This window comes from Papilio polytes, unplaced genomic scaffold, assembly GCF_000836215.1.
Source record: "Papilio polytes unplaced genomic scaffold, Ppol_1.0 DF822178.1, whole genome shotgun sequence".
Classification (NCBI taxonomy): Eukaryota; Metazoa; Arthropoda; class Insecta; order Lepidoptera; family Papilionidae; genus Papilio; species Papilio polytes.
The window spans coordinates 5,122,022-5,145,946 of record NW_013527026.1 but is presented as its reverse complement, the minus strand read 5'-3'; the positions used below and the strand labels follow the sequence as shown (position 1 = coordinate 5,145,946).

The window sequence follows — 23,925 nt, the reverse complement described above, 5'->3', positions numbered from 1 at the left end:
CAAAGACGGAACAGGAAGTTATTATAATATGTATTAATAATTTATTATCTATTCGAAGATCGGGCGCACACCTTTGACTAAAATATCAACAACTTTTGTGTGATCGTCGATTGTTTCGAATACAATTCACTTGTTTAATTGAGCAACTAATAATCGAGTAGTGTGCGCACCTAAGCTCAGGAATCAAAGCGAAACTAAACAGTTGTGACAAATAAAATCTAAAGATTTTCGTAATGACACTGAGAACCTTTTGAAAATTTCTACCTAACACTCCGCATTTCTAAGTAATCTTGTTTATTAGGACGTTTATAAATATTTATTATATCCATACATATATAACATATATTATTTATTCTCAAGTATTTAGTTTTGTTACATCTTATTTTATTTATTCTATACATATATCATATATTGCATATTTATTTTTCTTTCATAAATTCATTATAATACCGAAACGCCGTAAGCGTAGGTTTTTAATTATTATTGTATAAAAAAAATTTTCCTGCTGTTTCGATGCCCACGATACAGGCATTGCCTAGTATGGGCATCACTAGATCAATCACATTTATCACTATTTGTATTTATCTTTTAATTGGTTATAACTTTTATTGTTAATTATTAATCTGTTTTCAATAAATTTCAATTTCAATTCGAAAGTGTTTTTATATTTGATCTAAACACACTAGAGGTGTTACTGGTTTGTAAAACATTTTTTTTTGTTTCTAAAAAAATATTTCATATTGGAAAATAAAATTTCATATGGCTATAAAATTTATCAGAATAAATAAAGTTTACTATAAATAAAACATTTTACGAGCAATGAAAAGTTTAATTGATTATTGTGAACATGAAATAATAAATAAGTTATCATCGTGGTACATTCATTTTAAATAAATAATTAAATGAATATAACTTTATTTACATTATTTATTATAAACGCCAATTGTATAAATAAAATTAATATAAATAAATGTTAAGTAAAATAATAAATATATATAAAAATTGAGATCTGTAATATATATTATAGAAAATATATAGCATGTATAAAATAATATATATTTAACATATCTAATTATATTTATATAGAACTATATTGTAAGATACATATATAAATAGATATAATAAATGCAAAAAATATTTACATATGTACATTTTATTTATCAAATAATATTGTAATACTATACTTGCTATATTTAAAACTCATACATACTATATTTCCATACATATATTACTGACATTCCACATTTAAAATATATATTATAATACTGATAAATAAATAAATATATATAAATCATAACATTTTTTTCTTAGTAGTAAATATTAAAGCATATCCAAAGACTTATCAAAATACCTAAGTATAGTAAAGTTATATACAATTAAATTATGTATAACTTAATAAATATAATTAAAAATAATATTTATAAATATTCAACGGAATGAGAGTATTGAGGTACTTCCAAAATTAACTTAGTTTATATAAATATGTTAATTCGTGATTCTATATAGGTTTTGAAAAGAAATCTAAATTCAAAATGGCCGATATATAACGTTTTATGTATTTTCGTTTCTTGTACTTATTTCTATAAAATCAAATAGAATTTATATGATATTATCATATCCTTCTTGTATATATTTTTTTAAAATTTTATTTATATGCATGTGTCACGTATACGTGTAAATAAATAGTGCTTAATAAATTAGTTTTCAATTAGCATAATAATTTATTCGACGTCTTGGTGGGTTTTGGTTAATGGGCGTACGCGTTGTAAGCTAGGTCGTGGGCATTGTCAAGTGATCTGAAAGGAGTTAATAAAAAAATATTAATAATTTTAAGCAATAATCGACATTACTTTTAAATTTCACGAGAAATTCGATGCAAAGCTCTTTTAAAATTTAAATTTCAGATTGTAAATTTCAAATTCAGATTACAAATTTCAAGATCAGATTAGAAATTTCAAATTCAGATTATAAATTTCAAGATCAGATTAGAAATTTCAAATTCAATTTAGAAATTTCAATTTCAAAGTAGAGATTTAAATTCATATACGAAATTTCAAAATCAGATGAGAAATTTCAAATTCAGATTAAAGACAAATCTTAAAAAAAATTTTACCTGCTCCAGCCAGAGCCGCCGTGTCCAGCGGAGACAACAACCTCATGTGCCTCCCCACCACCACTAGATGACAGCAGTTTCTTCAGACCGATGATACCGGCCAGCACCAGCGCTAGCTTCGACACAATCAGCGCCTTGCCCGCGAGTAACGCAAGTGCACCGAACGCGATGGGAACCATCATACCGCCGATGAGCAGGGGAATCGCTAGCAGGGGAGCGATCTTCCTTCTCCTGCCTCGGCCTTCTTCGAACGCGCCTTGCAAATCAGAACCAGTCGGGAATTTGACCTGGAACAATTTTATGACGGACGTAAATGATTGGTTTAATATTTGTTTTACTTGGAATCGGACCAAATTTTATAAACAGATAAACCAGTCATCTTGGTTAATTTTGATGTTATTGTGATTTTACTGTTATGAAAAAAAAATTAAGAATTTTGATTTTGAACTAAATTCAAATTGGATTCAGGTATAATCTGTATTTAGAAGTTAATTCAAACAAAGTATTAAAATAAATAAACGGCCGATATTTTTGTATTCATTCCTTTTAAAGTTAAACAAGCTGTCGGCCGCAAATTTCGATAGCGCAAATTTGGACCATCCGTTACGCCATTTTGACAGCTCGGAATTAAAAAAGTAACCTATTATATGCTTGTCTATGTTAGCTACCCTTCAGTGAAAGTTCGGTTAAATCGACCCAGCCGTTTCGGAGATTACTCGGAACAAACGCGACGCGGACAGACACACAGACAGGTAGACAGACAGACGCAAATACAGCATCCTCCCGATGTTACGAATTTCTTTTGATATTACAGATTTTTAATTATATTTTTTCAAGTAAATAGTAATATAGTAAATAGCGTTAACGCATTAGTCCAAGGTAATTAGTTAGTAACGGTTGTTAGTGAAGTAGGGCGTCACAAGACGCGGCTTAATAGAGTGTGGTAGTAAAAACGTAAATGAATTAATAATGTACAATTACGAAGATCCGTGAAAGCAGTCACGGTGCGTTGTGCGGTATGTTTTAATGCGTTCTCGTGATGGAATTGATTTCGTGTGATTTATTAGTCATTCGAAATTATTATTCGGTTTCCCTTCTTTGCGTTGTTTTTTGCTGTTATGAATATTTAGTAGAAAGAACAGTAGTAATTTTTCAATTCATATTAGCGATTATGAGAGAGTTTAGACTTTTCCTTTATTTAAATTTAATGTGACACTTTAGTGATTTATTATTTTTAGAATTGTAACAAGTATTTTTATAATTTGCGAAAAACATGATCTTATCACTCTTGGTTTCATCTGTACTAATATTATAAAGAGAAAAGATTTGTATTTTTGTATGTCTTTGATTCACGTAAAAACTATTGGGCCGATTTTAAAAATTATTTCACCGTTAGAAAGGTAATTTATCTGTGACTAACATAGGCCATATTTTTTAATCTCACGAGGGCGAAGTCGCTGGCAACAGCTAGTTCAAAATATTGAGACAACTCTTGCAACAAAGCGACAGTCTTAGCGACTTATTTTTCCCAGCTATGACTTAGTACGTAAGGTTCGATAAATTCATGAAATTCGTTTCCATTATCTCTAATGAAGAGCTAGATAGAAAATAAATGAGATCTTCAGAAACCCAGCATAAATAATACATTCCAAAGAAATCTCTTTTTAGTAATACTTGCACACTATTGATTAGATTTTATGTACGTCACTAATTTGTGCGAAATGGATAGTTTTATTTGTACTATCAACATGGAGGTAACCAGGGTAAGGTGAAGACGGGAGACAACTGCCCTCCCCTAGAGACTTCAAAAGTGTAAAACAGATAAAAAACTACTATGAATAAAATAATTTTTACTGTAGCTGTCTCTCGTCTACCTAAGGAGATGGTTTAAACTAGGTCTAATCTAGATCGCCACGTTTTAAAATGCCAACGACTTGTAAATGTCGCTAATTGACTATGGATACAAGCATTTTCTAATTTATTAGTAAGTTTTTAAGAACAACACAGATTATAAGCTGTAGAGCTTGTTAATTGTATACTGAAAGTATAAGTTAAGTTATAATTATGTAATTTACGAATCCAAGTTCGTCAAGTTAGTATAATACGTCATGAATCCAAAAATAATTTCTATTGCATTTTAATAGACTGATGTTTTATTGTTAGTACACTTGTTGAATAATGATTACCGCGATGAGGGCTTATCACGAATATTTGTGAGAACAATTTCGTAACTTCATCGATAAAATTTATATTAGACTAGCTTTTTTCCGCGACGCCATCCACGTGAAATTATAAAGAATATATTTTAGTAAATACCGGAAAGGTACAGACTATTTTCTGCGGCAAATTTGATCGAGATTTACACGTAGTAACAAACATCCACCCATCAAAAGTTACTAATTTACAATTCACTAACTACGCCCGTTACTCCATCCGCGTGGAATTAAAAAATCAAAAGTGAGTAGCCTATGTGTTCTTCCAGACTAGTCTTTACATCTATACCAAATTTCATCGAAATCCGTTCAGCTGTTTAGGCTACAAACTCTAACAAACATCCATCTACCTAAACTTTCGCATTTATAATATTTAAAATGATAAGATACAGTATTTTACAATATTACAGTATCATTTATGAAGCGTGTCTACTAACGTAAAGAATACCAACAAATCTCATTCAAAATTAGTCGATTATGAGTACGTTTTCGTAACTGTAATTTTTCGTAATAGACCCTTAGTTCTATTGTGGGCGACGGGTAATCTGACATTAACCCTGTTACTTACGTCATAGTTGCTTTCGTTACGTCATGGTACACTTGTTGCTTGACATTGGTTAAAGAAATTAACGAGTGTTCATTTGAATTCTATATAAAAGCTTTGAAAGTGTGATCTTTGTTTTTTTAAAAAAAGTAATGACTATGATACCATTTCAATACTTAATAATAAAAAAAAGAAAAGATTTACATTTTTAAATCGTTAAAGTCATATTCGCATAAGGCTCATGATTTTTACATTTTGACTTGAGGCAAGGAAAGAGCTCAATGGTCTATGGGATTTTTATTTATGACCAAAATATATGTGAATATTTACTGTCATACTCACAGTAATAATAATCACTTTATCAGTTCTTTACTGGAAATATATCTTACTAAATTATCGCTAAAGGACTGCCTTAGTGGTTTAATGGATTTTAGTATGGTAGTTGGTTTTTACTGTAGGTGTGCATATACGTTACCTGGATGGTATGAGTTCGCATGAATCCAACGATTTTGTCCAAAATAAGGCTGTCCAATGAGTTCTCGTCAAGACTCCTTGGAACCGCTTCTTCAGCTTCAACATTCTCGACTGCATTTTTGTCCTTTGAAATCGTAACTCCGTTCAATAGAGTTATTTCATCGCTCTTTGTTACTCTTGTTAGAGCTTTGGCTAGTTTCAATTTGAGACAATTGCCGATATCACTGCCGCTGCAATCTTTATACGTTTCGTATGCGATCTTCAAGTCGCCTAAAACTCCGTCCTCCGAACTTCTGGCTTCGTCTACTTTGTTCTGATGCGTTGATGCCGTCCTGCCGCTAACGACAACGGCCAGAGTCAGGATAAGAAGGTAGTTTGGTACCATTTTGGCTTCGTTCGCACTTCGTTGCCTGTTGGCACTCTGTTCGGAATTAGAACAGTGTTAGCGTTTATATGCGCTTAGTTTCACGCTACAGTGGGTGTTACTGAGAGGGATGCATCGATGCATTTATGCAGTTGAGTGTACAATCAGGGAGAAAAGTTATAAGTTAAAATTATTACTAGAGAAAAGCAAACGTACCTAAATTGATTAGAATATATAAGAAAATACATCAAAAGTGGATTTCATTTAAAATGCGTTACAAATACAATTGATGCCTTGAGTATCTAAGACATAATAAAGACCGTGGTCAACTTGGTCAAATTAGTCGTGGTCTAAACTTTAACAATTCTGTAGGATATTCAAACGATAGACTTTACCTCCGTCCGTAACACAAAAGAATGTACTTAGTTGTAGATTTATATAATATCTTATTTAAAAAAAAAAATTGAATTGAAAAAAAGGTTAAGGAGCCTATGTGTTATTCCAGACCATACTCTACATCTATGCCAAATTTCATCGAGATTCGTTCAGCCGTTTAGGCTACAAACTCTAATAAACATCCATCCATCCAATCATCCATCTAAACATTCTCATTCATAATATTAATAAGAAGTATGATGGTTAAGTAAATAAAAAGTAAATAAACTTTACACTATTTCACTCGACTGTACAAATGGTTCCAATTCTCCGTCAACAGCTACTCTTTGATCGAATAGAATATTTTCATCTACTCATTATTGGAACAAAACGGTAACGTATCTAGTTAGTGTTTTGTTCTATTAATCGTGGAATTACAGTTTCCTTGGTATTTAACAAAACATCAAGGTTTGAAGCCTCTAAACAGATAGATATTTTTATAAAAACACACCTCAGTTTTCATCTTCTTTACATATAATAAAATTGAAGTGTCTGTTTGTAATAGAAAAAGAAAATTTCCAGATTTCGGGAAGATAATGTATTTGCGTTGCTAATTACGAAAATTGCATTTAAATTTTTGTCTGTCCGTAAGCCAAACGCGACGGACATATTATAGGCTACTTTGTTATCTTAATCACTATTGCGTAGACGAAGTCGCGGGCAACAGTAAGTAATAAATATACCTTCATACACAGAAACGTTTCCTTCTGACAATATAGTAAATTAAAAAATATGATAATAATGCTGCCAAATCTTTCAAATCAAAAATCGTGGATGACCAATTTGTATGACAAATTATTTTTTTCTACTTCTTAATATAAAGTAACAAAAATATCAAAACGTCATGCGTAGTGTACTTAAAGTGTTGATGGTATTTAGCTCACTCGTATTCTGCATTGGATTAACATTTACGTGATTGAATTGCGACCATACTAGTGTCATGTGAATAATTTTAAAATATCAGAAATGGGCTATTGTACTTTACTCGTAAGATGGCACATAGTACAGAAGGATACCCACATTTATGGTGTGCCAACGTTCATCCGCATATTTTTTTATTCTTTACATTTCGGAAAATTGAAAAATAATTACCGTTACCATAGTAATCTTGCTGTTTAGTTGCTATGTGTTTGAACCTTTTGCATAACGTTTTCTTCTACTACTACTCTATTCTATTTTCGAATCAATTGCGATTTTCTTTTCGTAAAAAAAAACACAAACGATATACATGAAGTAGGAAATGTTCTATATTTAACAACGAATATTTCGCATGAAATGCTCGTATACTTTTTGTACAAAGACATTTGAATAATACATAGACGAGACATTGAACAAAATTTTTCACCGGTACTTTCTTTAAAAGGTACTATACCAGTGGTCAAGTTTAGTGCTATCTTTTTTTAACAAACATTTAAATGTTTTAACAATTACGCCTATTGACAATTAATTTAAATACAATTATTTTGACATGGTGTTTTGAGAATCCATCAATATAGCGTTAGTGATGATTATGTTAATAATATTTCAAGTGAATTCAACTATGCCTACTCTAAATATTTGAATCGCTTTGCTTTTGTATATACGCACGATTTCGATGTACTAGTATATTATTACTTTTGCGGATTTATTGTCACGTGATTTGACGTAACTTTGTAACTAATTTGTCGGGTTATTAATTTGGTTGATATTTTATAGCAGTTACTTCCTCTAATATATTTTGTGTTTGACATAACTACATTACTTTGCAGTTAAATTTTTTATAGGAGTGACTTAGGATCACTTTACTTCATCATCTTTCTGCTTATCCTACTCCCGTAGGGCGCAACAGGTTTTTGTCCTCCACATAACTCTATCATACGTCATCTCAGTCATCACTCCCTTTTTGATCATGTCACCTTTTACGCAATCCATCCATCGCTTTCTAGGTCTACCTCTACCGATGTACCCTTCCGCACTATACTAACGTTCTCCTTGTAACATGTGATTTATCCTTCCTCATAACTTGCTCATACAATGCTAACCTTTGAGATTACTTTCCTTTTTTTTTTTATAAGAGAAGGGGGCAAACGAGCGGCGGGAACACAAAGGTGGTCAACGACGCCCATGGACATCCGCAACACCAGAGGAACTACAGATGCGTTGCCGGCCTTTGAGGAAATTGTAGGCTCGCTTCTTGAAGGACCCTAAGTCGTATTGGTTTGGAAATACCGCCGAGGACAGACCTTATGGAAGTAACAGATGAAAATATATTTAATTAGAGAGATGGATGGGAAATAGCCGTTTTCTGTGTCTACTCTATCATAATCTATCTAAATATCTTCTCATCTCCTATTGCGGTTTACGTCTAAATCAGGTGCCGCGGTTTGCCTCCTCTTTTTAGAAAAAATATGACTACTCTAATATCACACTATTAAATACGATTTTTACTATTTTTTTTTAAATCTGGGCCGAGAAGTCGCGAGCAAAAGATAGCAACTAAGTACCTAATACGGAATTTCTTTTATCAATTCGGAGTTTGTGAACGTTTTTTAGCGTCAAAAAAGAACAATCTTTTGTTACTAGTATAATTATACGTATAGTGTGAGTTATAAAGCGTCAAAAGCAATAAATAGAATACGCAAATATCAGTCTGGTTGCGGGCAAACAGCGCATTACCAAGTTAAATGAAGAAAAGCGAGACGCTTCATTTTAAATAATAACACTCGTATTTATAGTCCGATCCTAGGTGCAGATATGAGTATTAAAAAACCAAACATAAAAATCGTATTTACTTTTGACATTTTGGTAGAATTGTTGTTATTCATTTACAGGAAAACGTCTGAATTAATGTTTTAGCATTACGAGAAACCTAAGTATAAATAGCTGTTTTGTTATGCGTGTCCTGAATTTTATAACACTTTACCATAATAATATTTATCTCGTTAGCCTTCATAATAAACTCTTATAGTCTAAATCTATACTATTATAATAAAATGTAAACACACACTTCTTTGTTGCATAAGATGTCAGCAATTACAGCATATTTTTAATCATTATTTTTTTTTATAAAACGCCCTACACTTACGTCACGCTTTAGATTTTACATTTTAACGCCATTAAACTTAGGGGGTAAATATTTTGGATAAAAACCCTAATGTGGGAAAGAGACATTTAAACAGTGCTAGTGCCCGCTTTAACATCTTAGCACTGCAGGGACGGCACGCCCGGTGAAATACCTCGACCACACAGAAGACTGGCGTGAAATGGAAGCAATTCCGTGTTTCGTCTGATGAGTGTGGTGCCGGAGGCCTAATTTAAGTCCCTTTCTCTTTACTACCCTTTTCTTATACGAATAGGGTGGGAAGAGGAAGTGGATTTGACGGAGGAGCAGATACATAGGAAGGGGAGATATCCTATTTATATGCGTCTCTTCCTCTGTCAGATAAGGGTGGGCAATGCATCTGCAGTTGCGGATGTCTATGGGCAGCGGTTGCTATGCCATTTTGGCGGATTCATGTGGGCGCTTGCTCGTTGGCCACCTTATGTTATAAAAAAAAATAAGTTACTGCCAACATCAAGGAAGCAAGTTTGTCATTATGTCATGTCATTGTGACATTTATAATTTGACAAATGTAATCAATAAAATAATGTTTCTATAATTACGTGCGGATGAGGCCCTATGAGAACAGCTAGTATTCTTTAAAACGATTCATTTATCAAAACAATGAGTCTTGCTTTTATTAATGAAAGTGGAGTGTGACTATGAATATGAGCCGATTATCACATTTCATTGGACCATTGTTGCATGCGGTGTTTATCGATTAATTTCACTTTTGTGAAAATTTTCAATAAGATTAGAGTCATCTCATTTTTACAACAGATTTGTAAAATTTAAATTAAATGCAACAGAAATTTTGTTAAATAGGTCTTTTTCACTTTCCCTACGGAGTCGGTATAGAGCGTACTCTTAAATACAAAGTTTTCAGCCGTCATATCTGAATTCACTTCGTTAGTTATGAGTGTGGAAGGGTACATCGGTAAAGGTAGACCTATAAAGAGATGGATGGATTGCGTAAAAGGTGACATGATCAAAAAGGGAGTGATGACTGAGATGACGTATGATAGAGTTATTTGGAGGACAAAAACCTGTTGTGCCGACCTTACGAAAGTAGGATAAGGAGAAACATGATGATGATATCTGAATTCATTAACTTCTTAAGCATATCCTCTTTCACAATCTATCCATATTTTTCTAGGTATTCCTCCAATTTGATTATCTTGAAGTCTTTAGTTTAATGATTTTAAGTGTGTTCTAAGTTATTTTTATAGAGCCCAATTTGTTTGCAAATTAATCGAAAGCATTAATCAAAATACGTACCCGTTTAGGCTACAGACATCGATTCATTCATCTAAACTTTCGCATTTATAATATTAGTATCATGTGTATGTTATATTATTATGGAGTTAGGCTACTAATTTTTACTAAAGAAAAATCTAAAAACAAAAGACAAAAGTATAACAAACAAAGGTTGAGTCATTCAAAAGTAGCACATAAACACAAAAGTCTTGTATTATGTAAAATATACAAGCATTTTATTGAATGGTTCACGTAATTTGACGTCAGTTGTAAGTGTGCCGAACACCCACGACATCCTTTACAGAATCGAATAAAAACCTTTAGTTTCTCTTCACACGAGTCCTATGTCCGGTTTACATCCGCTTTTCTTTTAAAATTATACAACCCAAACTGAACACCAAACTAATAGACGTAGCAAAATGAACCGTAATTCAATTAGCATAATGTTTTAAATTGTAGTTAAATAGTCTTGCAGCCGCATAACTAAAGTTGTATTGCCATGTAAGCATTCGAAATATGTTAAGCAATTATAGACCTTATTCCCTTTGAAAAATCCCGTCTCAATAGTTATAAAATCTCCAACACAATTCTACGTAAAGACGCAACCTGTTAAACTACCTTTTATAATACAGAACCATGGAAATTTCAGTCGAATTCCTTTGTGATAAGGTCCATTTTAATTTGACGTACGGGTCTTAGAGTGTAAAACTAGTTTTATGTGTCCGAGAAAGGGGGGAAAGAGGGGATATTACATAAAACACGTGAGACACAGAAAGCCTGAGCGCCCTCTGGCGTCTGCGGCGAAAGCTTTCGATGACTAATGTATGGGAGTACGCATAAGGTCATGGAATGGAAAGGCAGCAAATTATCTACGAATACCTTCAGAAATATTGATGATTAAATTAAGGCCCTGTCGCACCAAATTGATAATTGTCTTGTAACAATCTAACGTGTAAAATATGTGATGGAAATATCGGATTTTGATACCTGACTGTGACGTCATTTGTCACAACCAGTGGTACAATATGCCCTTAATATATTTTTTTAACTACCAAAAATAAGGTTGAAAGAACTTTTCATAAATCCAACGAAGCAAGGTATGTTTGTAAAAACATTAATCCCCTTAGCCTTCTTTTACAAAACTGCTACATTAATATAAAATTACATTTAACAAGCGAGCCTATCATTTCCTCAAAGGCCGGCAACGCAGCTGTTCCTCTGGTGTTGCGGATGTTCATGGGCGTCGTTGACCACCTTGGTGTTCACGCCGTTAATTTGGCCCCTTTTATTATATAAAAAAAACATTCTCAGCTAAAATAATAAGTGTTTTGTGGTAGTGCCCGCTTTAACATCTAAGCACGAATGGGCCGGCACCCCGTGAAATGGAAGCAATTCCGTGTTTCGTCTGATGAGTGTTGTGTCGGAGGCCTAATTTAAGTCCCTTTCCTTTACCACCCTTTTCTTATAAGAAGAGGATGGGAAGAGGAAGTGGATTTGATGGTGGAGGAGATGTGAAATAATAAGTGTTTTGCGTAATAGATCAATTTAATCTAGTTTTTCTATATTAATCTTATAAAGAGGAAAATCTTGTATTTTTGTGTAACTAATAAACTAAAAAACTAACGAACCGATTACAAAATGTCTTTTGCCATTGAAATACTACGTTATCACTAAGTGGCACAGACTAAATTTATTACTAGATTTTAAAAGGTAAAATCCAGTTAGTTTTAAATAAGCAAACATGAAAATCGTTAAACGATTTATTTATTCCAAATAAAAAAAAAAACATTTCTTTGTTATTTTTTTTAATCGATCTTCAATATAAATCTTTATTGTAGTGCTGTAAAACTCAAATTTGAACAAAATCGATAGAAAAGTAATTAATTCGTAAAGATTTTAATAATAATTAAAAAACAACAAACAGCGTGAGTCTGGGAATATATTACGTCAGACAAACAAAACTTTTACTAAACCAAACCGGACATGTAAGAAAAAATATATGTACACTTTCACTCCACCGTATTCCGTCCTTCCTAAATGTTATATCGAACAACACAATGAAGTACAAATTTAACTCTTATCAACTAAAGAATGAAGTTAACTTTTGCCTGACAGTTTTATATGTTCAAATGTCCGATGACGCGGTTGACTGAGCAGGTTGTGAGACAATGAAGAGGTCAGAAGCCCTGTGAATTCTATTAGAGTTCGAAACTTGGACCAAACATTTTAGTTCCGTACTATACTACAATCTTTCGTCCAAACGACGGGAGCAAGAATTGGGGTCTTTTTTATCATCTACTGATGCATAAACAATTTACATTATGCCAAATAATTTCTTAACTTGCTTTTAAAGTATCATAAAATTGTTTTCAAAACATATTAAACGCGATATCATAATCGTAGTTTTACAAGAATACTATGTTTTTTAAATGAGTCCGTCTGAGCGGAATAAAAAAACTAAAGTAAGCAGCCTATATGTTCTTCCAGACTATATTATATATTCTACATATGTGACAAATTCATCAAGATTCGTTTATTGAAACTTCCGAATATAATTTCGAGTAAGTTCATTGATAATCAGTTGGCGAACTTTGCTTAATATTATCTGACGAGCTGTCCCCCGTAAGCTTCGTTGGCGCTTATTTGGACATCGCGAAATTACCCGGCACAAACGCGACTTGCTGACAGACAGACAGACAAAAATTTTTATATGCGATTTTCGTTATCAGCAACTCAAATAAATTATCTTGTCGAAATCTGGAAATGTTCTTTTGATATTACAAACAGACACTACAATTTTATTATATGTATAGATGAAAGAAACTAACATAATGGCTCTAGTAAGAAATTAAAAAATGTCATAGATGTCATCTGAAATGAATTACCATTGTAACAGTATGTCATGCTCCAAAAATCGTATTAAATTTTGGTACAATTCTTAAATTATCCAAAACTAATTCTACAAATTAAATCTCATCCAAGTTACTTAAATTACACAACACATTACGTATTGTATTCGCAATGCAAATAACTCTCACAGATTGCCTCGCGATTCTACGTCCAATTTTCACCCTATTGTCGTTTCTGTGGGAAGTACCCGTGACGGGCCTCACAAAACAATGGACAGAATCCAACCAGACATAACAAGGAAAGCTTATAAAACAGCCCACTTCTTACAATTTCGCTATACAGAATAATAAAGTTCACAAAGGAAGATCTATCCTAGCCAACATTGAAATAAAATTAATTTGAAATGTAGATATAAAAACATTACAGTAACAATGGCTTTGATTAACAAAAATATCATCTTAATACTTGTAATAATTTCTGAAGTGATACCGATTCAAATTGATAGACATGACGGAGAAATAGTAGACGACACAACACCGAAATCACAGTTGAATAAGTGTTTAAATGTTAAAAGAGGTGCAGAAGTAGGAGTGTGTTTTGGTGAAGAATTATTAGCTAATTTAAATCATTACGATGAAACGGAATCATTCAGTTTGGCTACTGGCGTCTCTTTCTTACGAGATGAGAAGACACCAAGAGGTTTGGGAAACTTCTTGGATAAGGATCCTATGGATTACAGGTAAACATTTTATTAAGTTCTTTTAATACAGTAACAAAATTTCTGTCCTTTCAAATTGCTTTTTATATTACAAATATTTAGATAACATTTAGATGTGTGACTAACATAGGTATTAAGTTTTTTCTGTTACTAACAAACTATGAGCAAAATATAAGTGTAGCTCGTAATAAAGTTTATTACTGTTATTATATATTATAAATATTGTCCCAGATACAATATCAACATCAGTAATTAAGAGGAATTGTAATATTTTTACCCGAAAGTAATTTAAAAAGACTGATTGGTAATGTTGTTGAAAAATTATTTACTATTTATGTTTTAAAACCAAAAGTAATAGAAAACTAATTTTACCTCTTGATAATTTTTAAAATGCGAAAGCTTAGATGGATGGATGTTTATTAGAGTTTGTACCCTAAACGAATTAACGGAAATTAGGCAAAGATATGGTAAGTCTGATGAAAGACATGTGCTACTTACTTTCGTTTTTTTAATACCACGCCGACATAGTCGCGGGCAAAAGCTAGTATAGGAATAAACTGACTTCCGACAACACTATTTCTGTATAAAATTTCATCCAAATCCGTTTAGATTTGGATTCACGTGGTAACAATATCTGTTTTCAGATCGATATTAGAAGACGCGAGCGAGTTAATTTCAAAGAGATCGTTACATTGGGACATGAGTGGACTTTGCCCAGGTCTTGCAATGAGAATTGGTCCTACTTTATCTAATGGAGTACTCGAATTTGTATTAGATTCAAGGATTAAAGATAGAGGTTATCAACAAAATCATGGTGAATTAACGACAGGTAAGATATGTTACATATTGTCAAACATTTATAAAAATTACACTCAATAGTGTTGTCAAAAAGAGTCCAGCGATATTTTTTTTAAACCGCCATCTATGTTCGCAATTCAAAACTACAAGACTAAACAAAAGTCAAGGCGATAACATTGAACTTGAACAGCGCCATCTGCGTGAAGGTTAACGAATTAAAGAAACTGTAGTAAAACCTTATACAAGCAGATGTTTATTTAAATTCAAATTTCCTATAAATTGTTGTAAAAACACCATAAAAAAAATTTATAGAAATATTTGACGACCATGAGAGTTAAGACACACTGCTTGTATTTGTCGTTTTTTAATGACTGGATGTTTTATATTTTAAATTCTTAATTGTTACACTACGAGCATTGAGTCGTGTGATGCGAATGTACAGTCGTGGAAATCTGTGGTGTTCCGCTTCAGACAAAATTACCGTATTGATCGCAACGACTTCACTGCTTCTTCCTTCAAATAACTAATAAGACAGCAGTAAGTGCCAACAAAGGTATAATAACAAAAAGAAATAAGCTGTTTATCACTAACCGACTTTGGTACAGACATTTATAAGCTGCGTTGAATTTATTTCTGTTCTGTATCAAATTTTTCAAACGATTGTGACTTTTAATGTGGAAAACCGCGAGTTTCCTTAATTGTACCTCTAGATGTCATCTCAAAATAACAATAATTAAATAATATTTTATTTTCAGGTCGTCTACTGATACGGAATCTATTAGTCCCATTTCTTCTCGGTCTCAAATTTCATATCGCAACGTTATTGCCATTATTACTTGGTTTAGTACTATTAGCCAGTAAAAAGGCTTTTCTTGTAGCCAAAGTAGCTCTTGCTGCAGCAACTTTGTTCTCTGTGAATGGTTACGGAGGACAATATTTCTCCGGATTTGGTCCAACACCGCCACCCACGTTTACATCGACGGAGGATTTCGGACATTACCACTCTTATCCTGGAGGTAATTTAGATATTCTTACATTGAAATTGTAAATTTTAGACGACGAAATACAATTTTTTTAATTGCTATTTTAAAGCATTTCTATTTTCTATTTCGGTATATTGATGGAAATATGTTTGGTTATGTTTCAAATATAAATATTATATGTTACACTTAAATAAAAATCAATGAGAAGCATAAGGTTAGCGTGGTATGGATATATTATGCGACGAGACGATGGGTACATAAACCTGAAAGTGTTAAGAATGAATGTGGATGACTACAAAGGAAGAGGAAGACCGAAGAAAGTATGGATGGATTGTGTGAACGAGGATATGCTTAAGAAAGGAGTGAGATATGACGGTTAATAGAGATGTATGGGAGAGCAGCACATACTTAGCCTCCATGAGCGATAAGGGCAAGTTGATGATGATGACACTTAAATAAAAATCTCACATATTTTTCTCTTAACTAGTTCAGTAGATTTTTTTAATTAATTGTTCGTCAAACTGGGCACAATCGAATAAAGGATTAATACAATATTACTTCTAATCATTAAAAAGTATGTTTTTTATATCTTGATAAGTTAGTAGTTAATTTTAAATGACCGGTAATTCATTTTAGTAATTCACTTAATATAAAAAGACAAGCCTTCGCCCGCGATTCCGTCCGCGTGGTATTAAAAAAACAAAAGTAAGTAGCCTATGTGTTCTTCCATATTCAGATCCGTTCAGCCGTTTAGGCTACAAACTCTAACAAACATTCATCCATCCATCCATCCATCTAAACTTTCGCATTTATAATATTAGTTTGACATTTATCATTTACCAGTATTTAGTCATTTAATATAATAATTTTGCATTAGTATAAAATCATTGTAAAACATTCTTTTTGTCCCGTTTTCTTCCCATCCCCTTCAGGTCCATTGACTTCCTGCCGGTGCACTGTTACCTCCTCCTCTAATTCCTACGGAATCAAACATCATCCTTAAAAATATTACGATCTTGCACCAAGTAAGTGTTTATAGGTTTTTAGACAAACCAAATAAGAACAAAAAAAGCTGCCAGTATTAAAATATATTTTAAAAAAAAATTAAGCAAATTATTTGTACTACAAATGATGCTTATATCTAATATTTGATAATAACCATGGCTATGATTTTCACGATGATGTTAAAAAATGAATAAGTAGCTTATTTTTATTGTTAACTAGCTTTCACCCGCGACTCCGTCCGCGTAAAATAAAAAAAAACTGAGTAGCCTATGTGTCCTTCAAGAGTATCTTCTACATCTATACCAAATTTCATTGAAATCCGTTCAGCTGTTTATGGTACAAACTCTAACAAACATCCATCCATCCATCTACACTTTCGCATTTATAATATTAGTATGATGGGCATAAACTCGTAGCATATTTTGTGTCCCAAGAAGTTAAGTGATTAAAAAGTCAACCCTTTAACCCTCAAGTGTATGATTTATCTTTTTAAATACCATAAATTAGGGTAGTAAATTGAACATAGATTAAAGGAAAAATAAAAAAAGAAAAAACTTCTTTTTTTAAACAGTCTATTTTGTAAGAAAAAACTGTATAAATGAATCATCATGCACATAAGGGTAAAGATAATGTGGCTTGGATTTTTTATTCAAGAAAGTATTATAAAACAAACCCTTTTTTCGCAGGTTATTACCATAGAAGACAGTATAAGGAGAAATCAGCAGAACAAACGACAGCATCACCGATAACTCCAGACGAATTAAGAGATAGATTAGAACGTTTGTTTACCTCTAAGAAAAATATTGACGAAACAAGAGAGGAGACGAAAGTTCGGAATGCAAGAAATTATGCTTGGACGCCGATTACTATTCGACATAATTAAAATAACTGTAGCTAAAATAAGCTCTATCTAACTTTTTAAATTAGTTTTCATTAACTCTTTTAATTACTAGTCATAATTTTCTCTGTTAGAAAAAAATAATCTTCTTAATATGACAATCATACTAATATTATAAATGCGAAAGTTAAGATGGATGGATGTTTGCTAGAATTTGTAGCCTAAACGGCTGAATGGATCTGGATGTCATTTGGCATAGATTTAGAGCATAGTCTGAAAGAAGACATAGGCTACTTGCTTTTGTTTTTTTTTTAATTCCACGCGGACGGTGTCGCGGGCGAAAGCTAGTAAATAAAAAATGAGTTATTAAGAGTTAAAAAAAAAACGAAAACAAGGTAAAGAACTAGGAAAAAAAATAACTAGGTTACTGCAAGAAATACAGCAGCAGGAAATAAAGAAAATTAAAAAAAAACATTAGTCGACTCCAGAAATGTTTCCTAGCATTTTAAATTAAGATCAAAAGGCCAGGAATACACACTATGCCAGTAGCTAGTATGCCAGCTACTATTCTACTTTACTGGCATGTGTATTTCCGCCTTAATATTTTTTCTTCTTATAATCTATAGAATTAAGGACTGCCTTATTTTTTATGTAAATGAATTACCCTTAATCTGTTAAAAAATAAACTTTTTTATAAAATATTCTAATATTATTTTCCCTTACTTACGTCCTATTGCTTTTCACATGTGCCTATTTAAGCCTACTTCACATTGTGTGACCGATTACACGCCCTAATTGTTACGAAGCGACTGTTAATGGATATTTTATACTTTGAATTTGAAAGACAGGATCTGTTAAACCCGCCCATAGTTTAAACTACTACTAGATTTGTATTTTTGTATGTAATGAAAAAACTCAAAAACTATTTGGCCGATTTTGAAAATTCTTTCACCATTAAAAATCTACGTTTTCAATGAGTAACATAGACTATATTTCGTATTACACGCAAACGATATCGTGAGAAACAGCTAGTGTAAAATGAAAAAGGAAATAAGCTTTAAAGCTTTGTGTGTGCTTTTAAGTATGTAAATGGAGTCATATGCTTTCATAAAATTTGCGTGTCAGCATGAGACGTACATGTGTGTAATCATATCCCATCCCCCTAGCAAAATTAACGAATTTTATTACAACATCGATTGCCTAGTCCATTTTTCTTTAGTCAAAGTTAACAAAGTACAGTAGGATATGTTTCCGATGAAAGAAATAACGAGGGAAAGCGAATAGTGTACGCACGTATTATTTATTTCTTTACGATGTTTTTTTTATTGACTCCGGAATATTGACGCACTGAATTCACTCATCCAAATACTACACCGGAAGAGTTTTTGTTTTTTTTTTTACTAATCCGTATTTATGATAAGTTACTATGTTTGGCTTAGCTTTATTATTAGGAAGGAAATTAAATCGAACAATAGATTTTTGCGTGTAGTCTTTTCGCTTTATTAAATTTTCAAAAGTACAGTCACCTGCATAAATTTGTATAGATTCACAAACCTTCAAAAAATATACTCATTTTTTTTACATGAATGCTTATCCGTATATACACACTCTCTTTCCGACGAATTCATGGCATTGTTACATGCATAAATATTTTTTTAATCCGAAGGTTCTGAGTTTCCAAGATTTTGTAAATGTATACATACTTTTGCAGCTGATTGTACAAAATTAAAGGATAATTTCGTATTTTAATTAAAATAAAGTCTTTGTTTTTTGTATAATTGTTAAAAAATTGAATATCAGGACTTCATAAATATCGTTTTTAAGAAATTTTCTTTATTATAGTTGCTTTGTTCAACTGCCACATGACAATGATTAAATTTACATATATTCAAACTAGATTTCGCCAGCGACTGAGATTAAGAAAAAAACTGAGTAGCCTATGCGTTCTTCCAGATTATCCTCTACATCTGTGCCAAATTTCATCGAAATCCGTTTAACCGTTTAACCTACAAAATCTAACAAACATCCATCTAAATTTCGCATTAATAATATTAGTATAATTCTACTGCGTCCGTAGCACAGTTTTCTTGACTTTCATCGTTTTTTCAACGAATGCCGTACGCTAGTTGTTCAGCTTCGCGTGATAATTCTTCGTGTCCACGTCACGCTCGTCTAATAAAAGATACTTCTCTTTACTAATATTTCAATTATCACCGATTTAGTTTAATCAGGCATCCTATGAATGAAGCAATCTTCTCAGTTCTTATTAACTTCTTACTAATGTTATACAAATAGATTAATGTTTGTTAAAGTTACCGCCTAAACGAGTGAAGAAGTAAAGAACGAGTGAACGAGCGTCTCGATGAAATTTGACATAGCTATAGAAGTCTGGAAGAACACATAGGCTGCATTTGTTTTTATTCACGCGGACGGAATCGCGTGCGACATTGCATAAAACGGAATCAATCGATTTAGGATTTACTATAACAATCTAAACATACAATATGTTAAAGGGTTCGTTTTTTATATAATACCATTTACCTAATAATCATACTAATATAAAAAAAGAGAAAGTTTAGATGGATATATGGTTTGTTAGACTTTGTATCCTAAACGGTTGAACGGATTTCGATGAAATTTGGTATAGATGTAGACGGTAGTCTGGAAGAACATATAGGCTACTTACTTTTGTTTTATTTATTTCCACGCGGACGGAGTCGCGGGCGAAAGTTAGTAATGGTAATCAAATAAGAACATATTTTTTTATATATATTTAACAGTTCGATGCATATCCGATATTAACCCAGTTACCTTGATATCTCCGTTCTCGTTCGTTAAGCGCATTTACTTGCATTTATCTGGGGAAATAGAAATAGGATGAGTAACTGGCTAGAGACGCTCCAACTGGCATCTTATAATTATCGCAAGGCGAGATATCGGTCTACTAATTCGTATAGTTATTTCACTGATAAAAACGTTATAGTTACTCCAATTTTATTAGTGTTAGTCGATAATCATATTGAACTTCAATTTGTTGCATACATCATTTTTTAAAGATCTTTTTTCAAGAAAGTATCGTTAATACAATTAAATATACACGTCTCATTAATTGAAAGAAAAAATAGTTAATAAACATTTAAATTTAAGCCTGAAAATCAAGGAATTCAAACATCTATACTAATGTAATAAAGCGTAAACACACACTACTTTGTGGCGTAAGATGTCAGCAATCACAGCACATTTTTGAATAAGTCTTTCTTTAATAAAAAGCCTTACATTTACGACAGGCTTTAGGCTATATGTTATTACGCTATTAAACTTAGGGGGTAAATAAATTGGAAAAAACCTTCATCTGGAAAAGGACCATAAACTAGAAGCTGCCGGACGGAAGCAAGGTTATTATGGTAACGGTAATTTTGACATTTGGAATTGTGAATTTGACAAATGTAAACCATAAAATAATGTTTTTATAATTCCAGGCGGATGAAGCCACAGGAGAAAAGGTAGTTAGTTTATATATGACTAATAGTCAGTCTTGATTAATTATTACATTTCATTGTTAAAGAATAATTACAATGTCTCACGGCATCATTTATATTCATTCATATACAGTGAGTTTCCATTGACGAACCACTACAAAATATATTACTAACTCATTTTTTTAATAAAAAAAAAGTATCAAATATTTGTGTAGAAGTTTTGAAAATCACTGCTGCATTCTATTGCTGTTAATAATTAATGGGTGGTTTTTATCATGTATAAACCAGCGCTTGATCACGTTCCCACCGAGACCAAAGTGAAGATGTGGTCGAAGGATGGTACGCGCTAGTTCAGTAAGTACAGATTGACACTGCTCTTGAAGACCCATGTTATAACTGGACGGGAACACACGCCGGCAACTTATTCCATTCCTTTGCTGTGGGCACGAGAAACGATGACTAACATCGCTTTGTTTGAATCCGCGGCACTTCAACTATTAAGGATGAAGACCAGCAGTACGTCTAGACGTCCGATGGTAAAAAGGAGATGGGGAAACAAGTTCGCGCAATACCTGCAAAATACAACATGGGGGTAAGTGAAACGGATATTTTTTTTATTATAAAAGGGACCAAACAGGCGGCGGCAACACCGAGGTGATACAACCGCCATGGACTCAAGTGAATAGGCAATTTAAAAAATAGGAAGATTTAATTATATTGAAATTTCGACCAATGAGCGACCACTAGTTTTCGCTAAATAGCTCACTCGTATTTAGCGTGGCGATAATTAAAAGTAAATTATCTTTAAAATCCATCGATCGTCTTCCCTATTCGTGTACTCGAGAATCTGATAGACACGCGACAATGGATCGTTACAATAAGCAATTATCACGAAAGAACATTTTTAAAATACCACTTATGGTAAGATGTAAATCTTTAAAACAAAATCTTTAATCATTTAGAGCGATTTAACATCTTTGACTTAACTATCGAACAACTGTTTAGTCGCTTTGATTCCTATAAGCTTAAATGAAGATTACACTACACGATTTTAAGTTATGTAACTAAACAGTTGAATTGGATGCAAAACAATCGACAATCGCACAACGGTTGTGTGATAGTTTAGTCAAAGATGTTCCTGTTCTTGTCTGAAAATAAAACACAATCGTAAAATTACCAGTATTGGATTTTTAACGAAAATCTAGAATATAGAAACGCGGTATTGGTTCTTATCGATTTCCATCTTGTTTCAGAGCTTGTGGTTACTTAACCTTTAATTTGACGAAGTTCTTATAGCAAAAAATATTACATGTTACCAACACACAAAAATAAAAATATCACGTATTTCTCTTAGTTCATTAGATTTTTTTTTTATTAGTTGTTTATCACACTGGACACTATCATATTAAGGGTTAATTAAAACTGGAATAGCTTAAAAATTTCTACCATGAGAATTCTTAAATGTCTTTTGTGCATAATGTTACAACTGAACTTGTTTTAATTATGAAGGTAACCATTTCGGTCACAGTAAAAAAATTAACGGAAGGGGAAAGAAAATTCCATTTTTAAAGTCGACTTAAAATAAATTTAATTTTACTGACCTCTAATTAAACTCAAATAAAACAATAACGAGAGTGGAATAATTTATAAGGCATTTAGTCATTGGTTGTTTTTAGGATATTTCTCATCAATATAACTATGAATCTTTGGATAAATAAATTAAAACACGTACCACTTAAAAGGTATACGCGTAAAAAACATAACAAGCCTACTACAAAAAATAAATAAAATCACTTAACAATAAACTTAACAGCACCAACTTAAAAATAACATTAATCTATTTCTATACAAAATTGGACAAATGAATAATTAAGAACACAGAAATGCACAGTACCCGTCGACTAGCCTAATTGTTAAAATTATAATATTCACTAACATAATATACACCACAAAAATAAACATAAACATCATCGTATAAAAATGTCTTATAACAACAAACTTAAAATTATTTACATACTAAAATATTCAGTGCGATAATGTGCGTATAACACTATTAAATAATGAATAAATAATCTCAACCTAGTAAGTCTACAACAATAAATTATTAAAAACGGTATAAAATTAATAATATTCCTTGTCTTGTGCTAATCAAAACCTGTCAATGCATACCGATGCGCAGTTGTTTTTGTAAAGAGTCGTAATTTAAAAGCTTATTGTGTCTTAGCGTAAGCTCTATAAGCTCTGTCCTGTGCAGCAGCCTCATCTTCTACGCTTCTTCTATAATGACCTCCAGGACCGGTCGTGTCGAAATCACTTCCATAATGTGACGAGGAATACGTATGACTCTGTGACACCTGAGGATGTTTCACGATCTCATACGTAGTCTTCTCATGGTTATCGCCACCAGAAACCAATTTCTTCAAACCAATTATCGCTGACAGTAACAGAGCAATTTTACCTATAAGCAAAGCTTTCCCTGCTATCAAAGCGATCGCTTTAAAAGCCATGACTAAGAAGCCACCTTTGATAGCAACACCAGCTAATATAGGTCCTATCATCTTCTTCAGTTTCCCTCTAGCTTGACTTAATGATCTTCCTATATCATCACCAATACTTGCAGGAGATATAATCACTCGATGTGACTGCATCAACTTCGTAGTAGCTTCTTGAAGACATTTGTCGACTTCATTTGACGTCAGCGCATTCAAATCACCTTCTGGCAGAGAAGACGGGTAAGCGCGCTCCTGGCTATTTTTGACCAGGGCGACGCCGTCG

The 23,925-nt window shown here is 32.5% G+C and overlaps 3 protein-coding genes across 3 annotated transcripts; 1 reads left to right on the top strand and 2 right to left on the bottom strand.

The window, feature by feature from the left end:
- Positions 1–1,632: 1,632 nt before the first annotated feature.
- Positions 1,633–5,816, bottom strand: LOC106106718. Its single transcript, XM_013287355.1, has 3 exons — positions 5,346–5,816; positions 2,114–2,400; positions 1,633–1,796 (listed from the first exon to the last, which is right to left on the bottom strand). The coding sequence occupies exons 1-3, from the start codon at positions 5,727–5,729 to the stop codon at positions 1,748–1,750; spliced, it is 720 nt and encodes a 239-aa protein (XP_013142809.1). The 5' UTR covers positions 5,730–5,816; the 3' UTR covers positions 1,633–1,747.
- A 7,944-nt stretch (positions 5,817–13,760) lies between these two features.
- LOC106106594 lies at positions 13,761–17,716 on the top strand. The gene is made up of 4 exons (XM_013287193.1): positions 13,761–14,068; positions 14,692–14,876; positions 15,601–15,861; positions 17,520–17,716. Exons 1-4 carry the CDS (start codon positions 13,761–13,763, stop codon positions 17,714–17,716), a joined length of 951 nt encoding a protein of 316 aa, XP_013142647.1.
- Positions 17,717–22,780: 5,064 nt separating this feature from the next.
- Positions 22,781–23,924, bottom strand: LOC106106445 (the record flags this gene model as incomplete). The annotated part of the gene is made up of 1 exon (XM_013287024.1): positions 22,781–23,924. A coding segment is annotated over one exon (564 nt), but the record flags the coding sequence as incomplete, so codon positions are not given.
- Between the last annotated feature and the right edge of the window lies 1 nt (position 23,925).

What these genes read in the sequence shown, in the direction of transcription:
- LOC106106718 (XM_013287355.1), bottom strand. Translation starts at nt 5,729, where the DNA reads ATGGTACCAAACTACCTTCTTATCCTGACTCTGGCCGTTGTCGTTAGC. An exon ending in TGCGAACTCATACCATCCAG is followed by an intron (nt 2,401 to 5,345) that starts GTAACGTATATG and finishes AAATTGTTCCAG; the next exon opens with GTCAAATTCCCGACTGGTTC. An exon ending in GGCGGCTCTGGCTGGAGCAG is followed by an intron (nt 1,797 to 2,113) that starts GTAAAATTTTTT and finishes AACTCCTTTCAG; the next exon opens with ATCACTTGACAATGCCCACG.
- LOC106106594 (XM_013287193.1), top strand. Translation starts at nt 13,761, where the DNA reads ATGGCTTTGATTAACAAAAATATCATCTTAATACTTGTAATAATTTCT. An exon ending in AAGGATCCTATGGATTACAG is followed by an intron (nt 14,069 to 14,691) that starts GTAAACATTTTA and finishes ATCTGTTTTCAG; the next exon opens with ATCGATATTAGAAGACGCGA. An exon ending in TTACCACTCTTATCCTGGAG is followed by an intron (nt 15,862 to 17,519) that starts GTAATTTAGATA and finishes CTTTTTTCGCAG; the next exon opens with GTTATTACCATAGAAGACAG.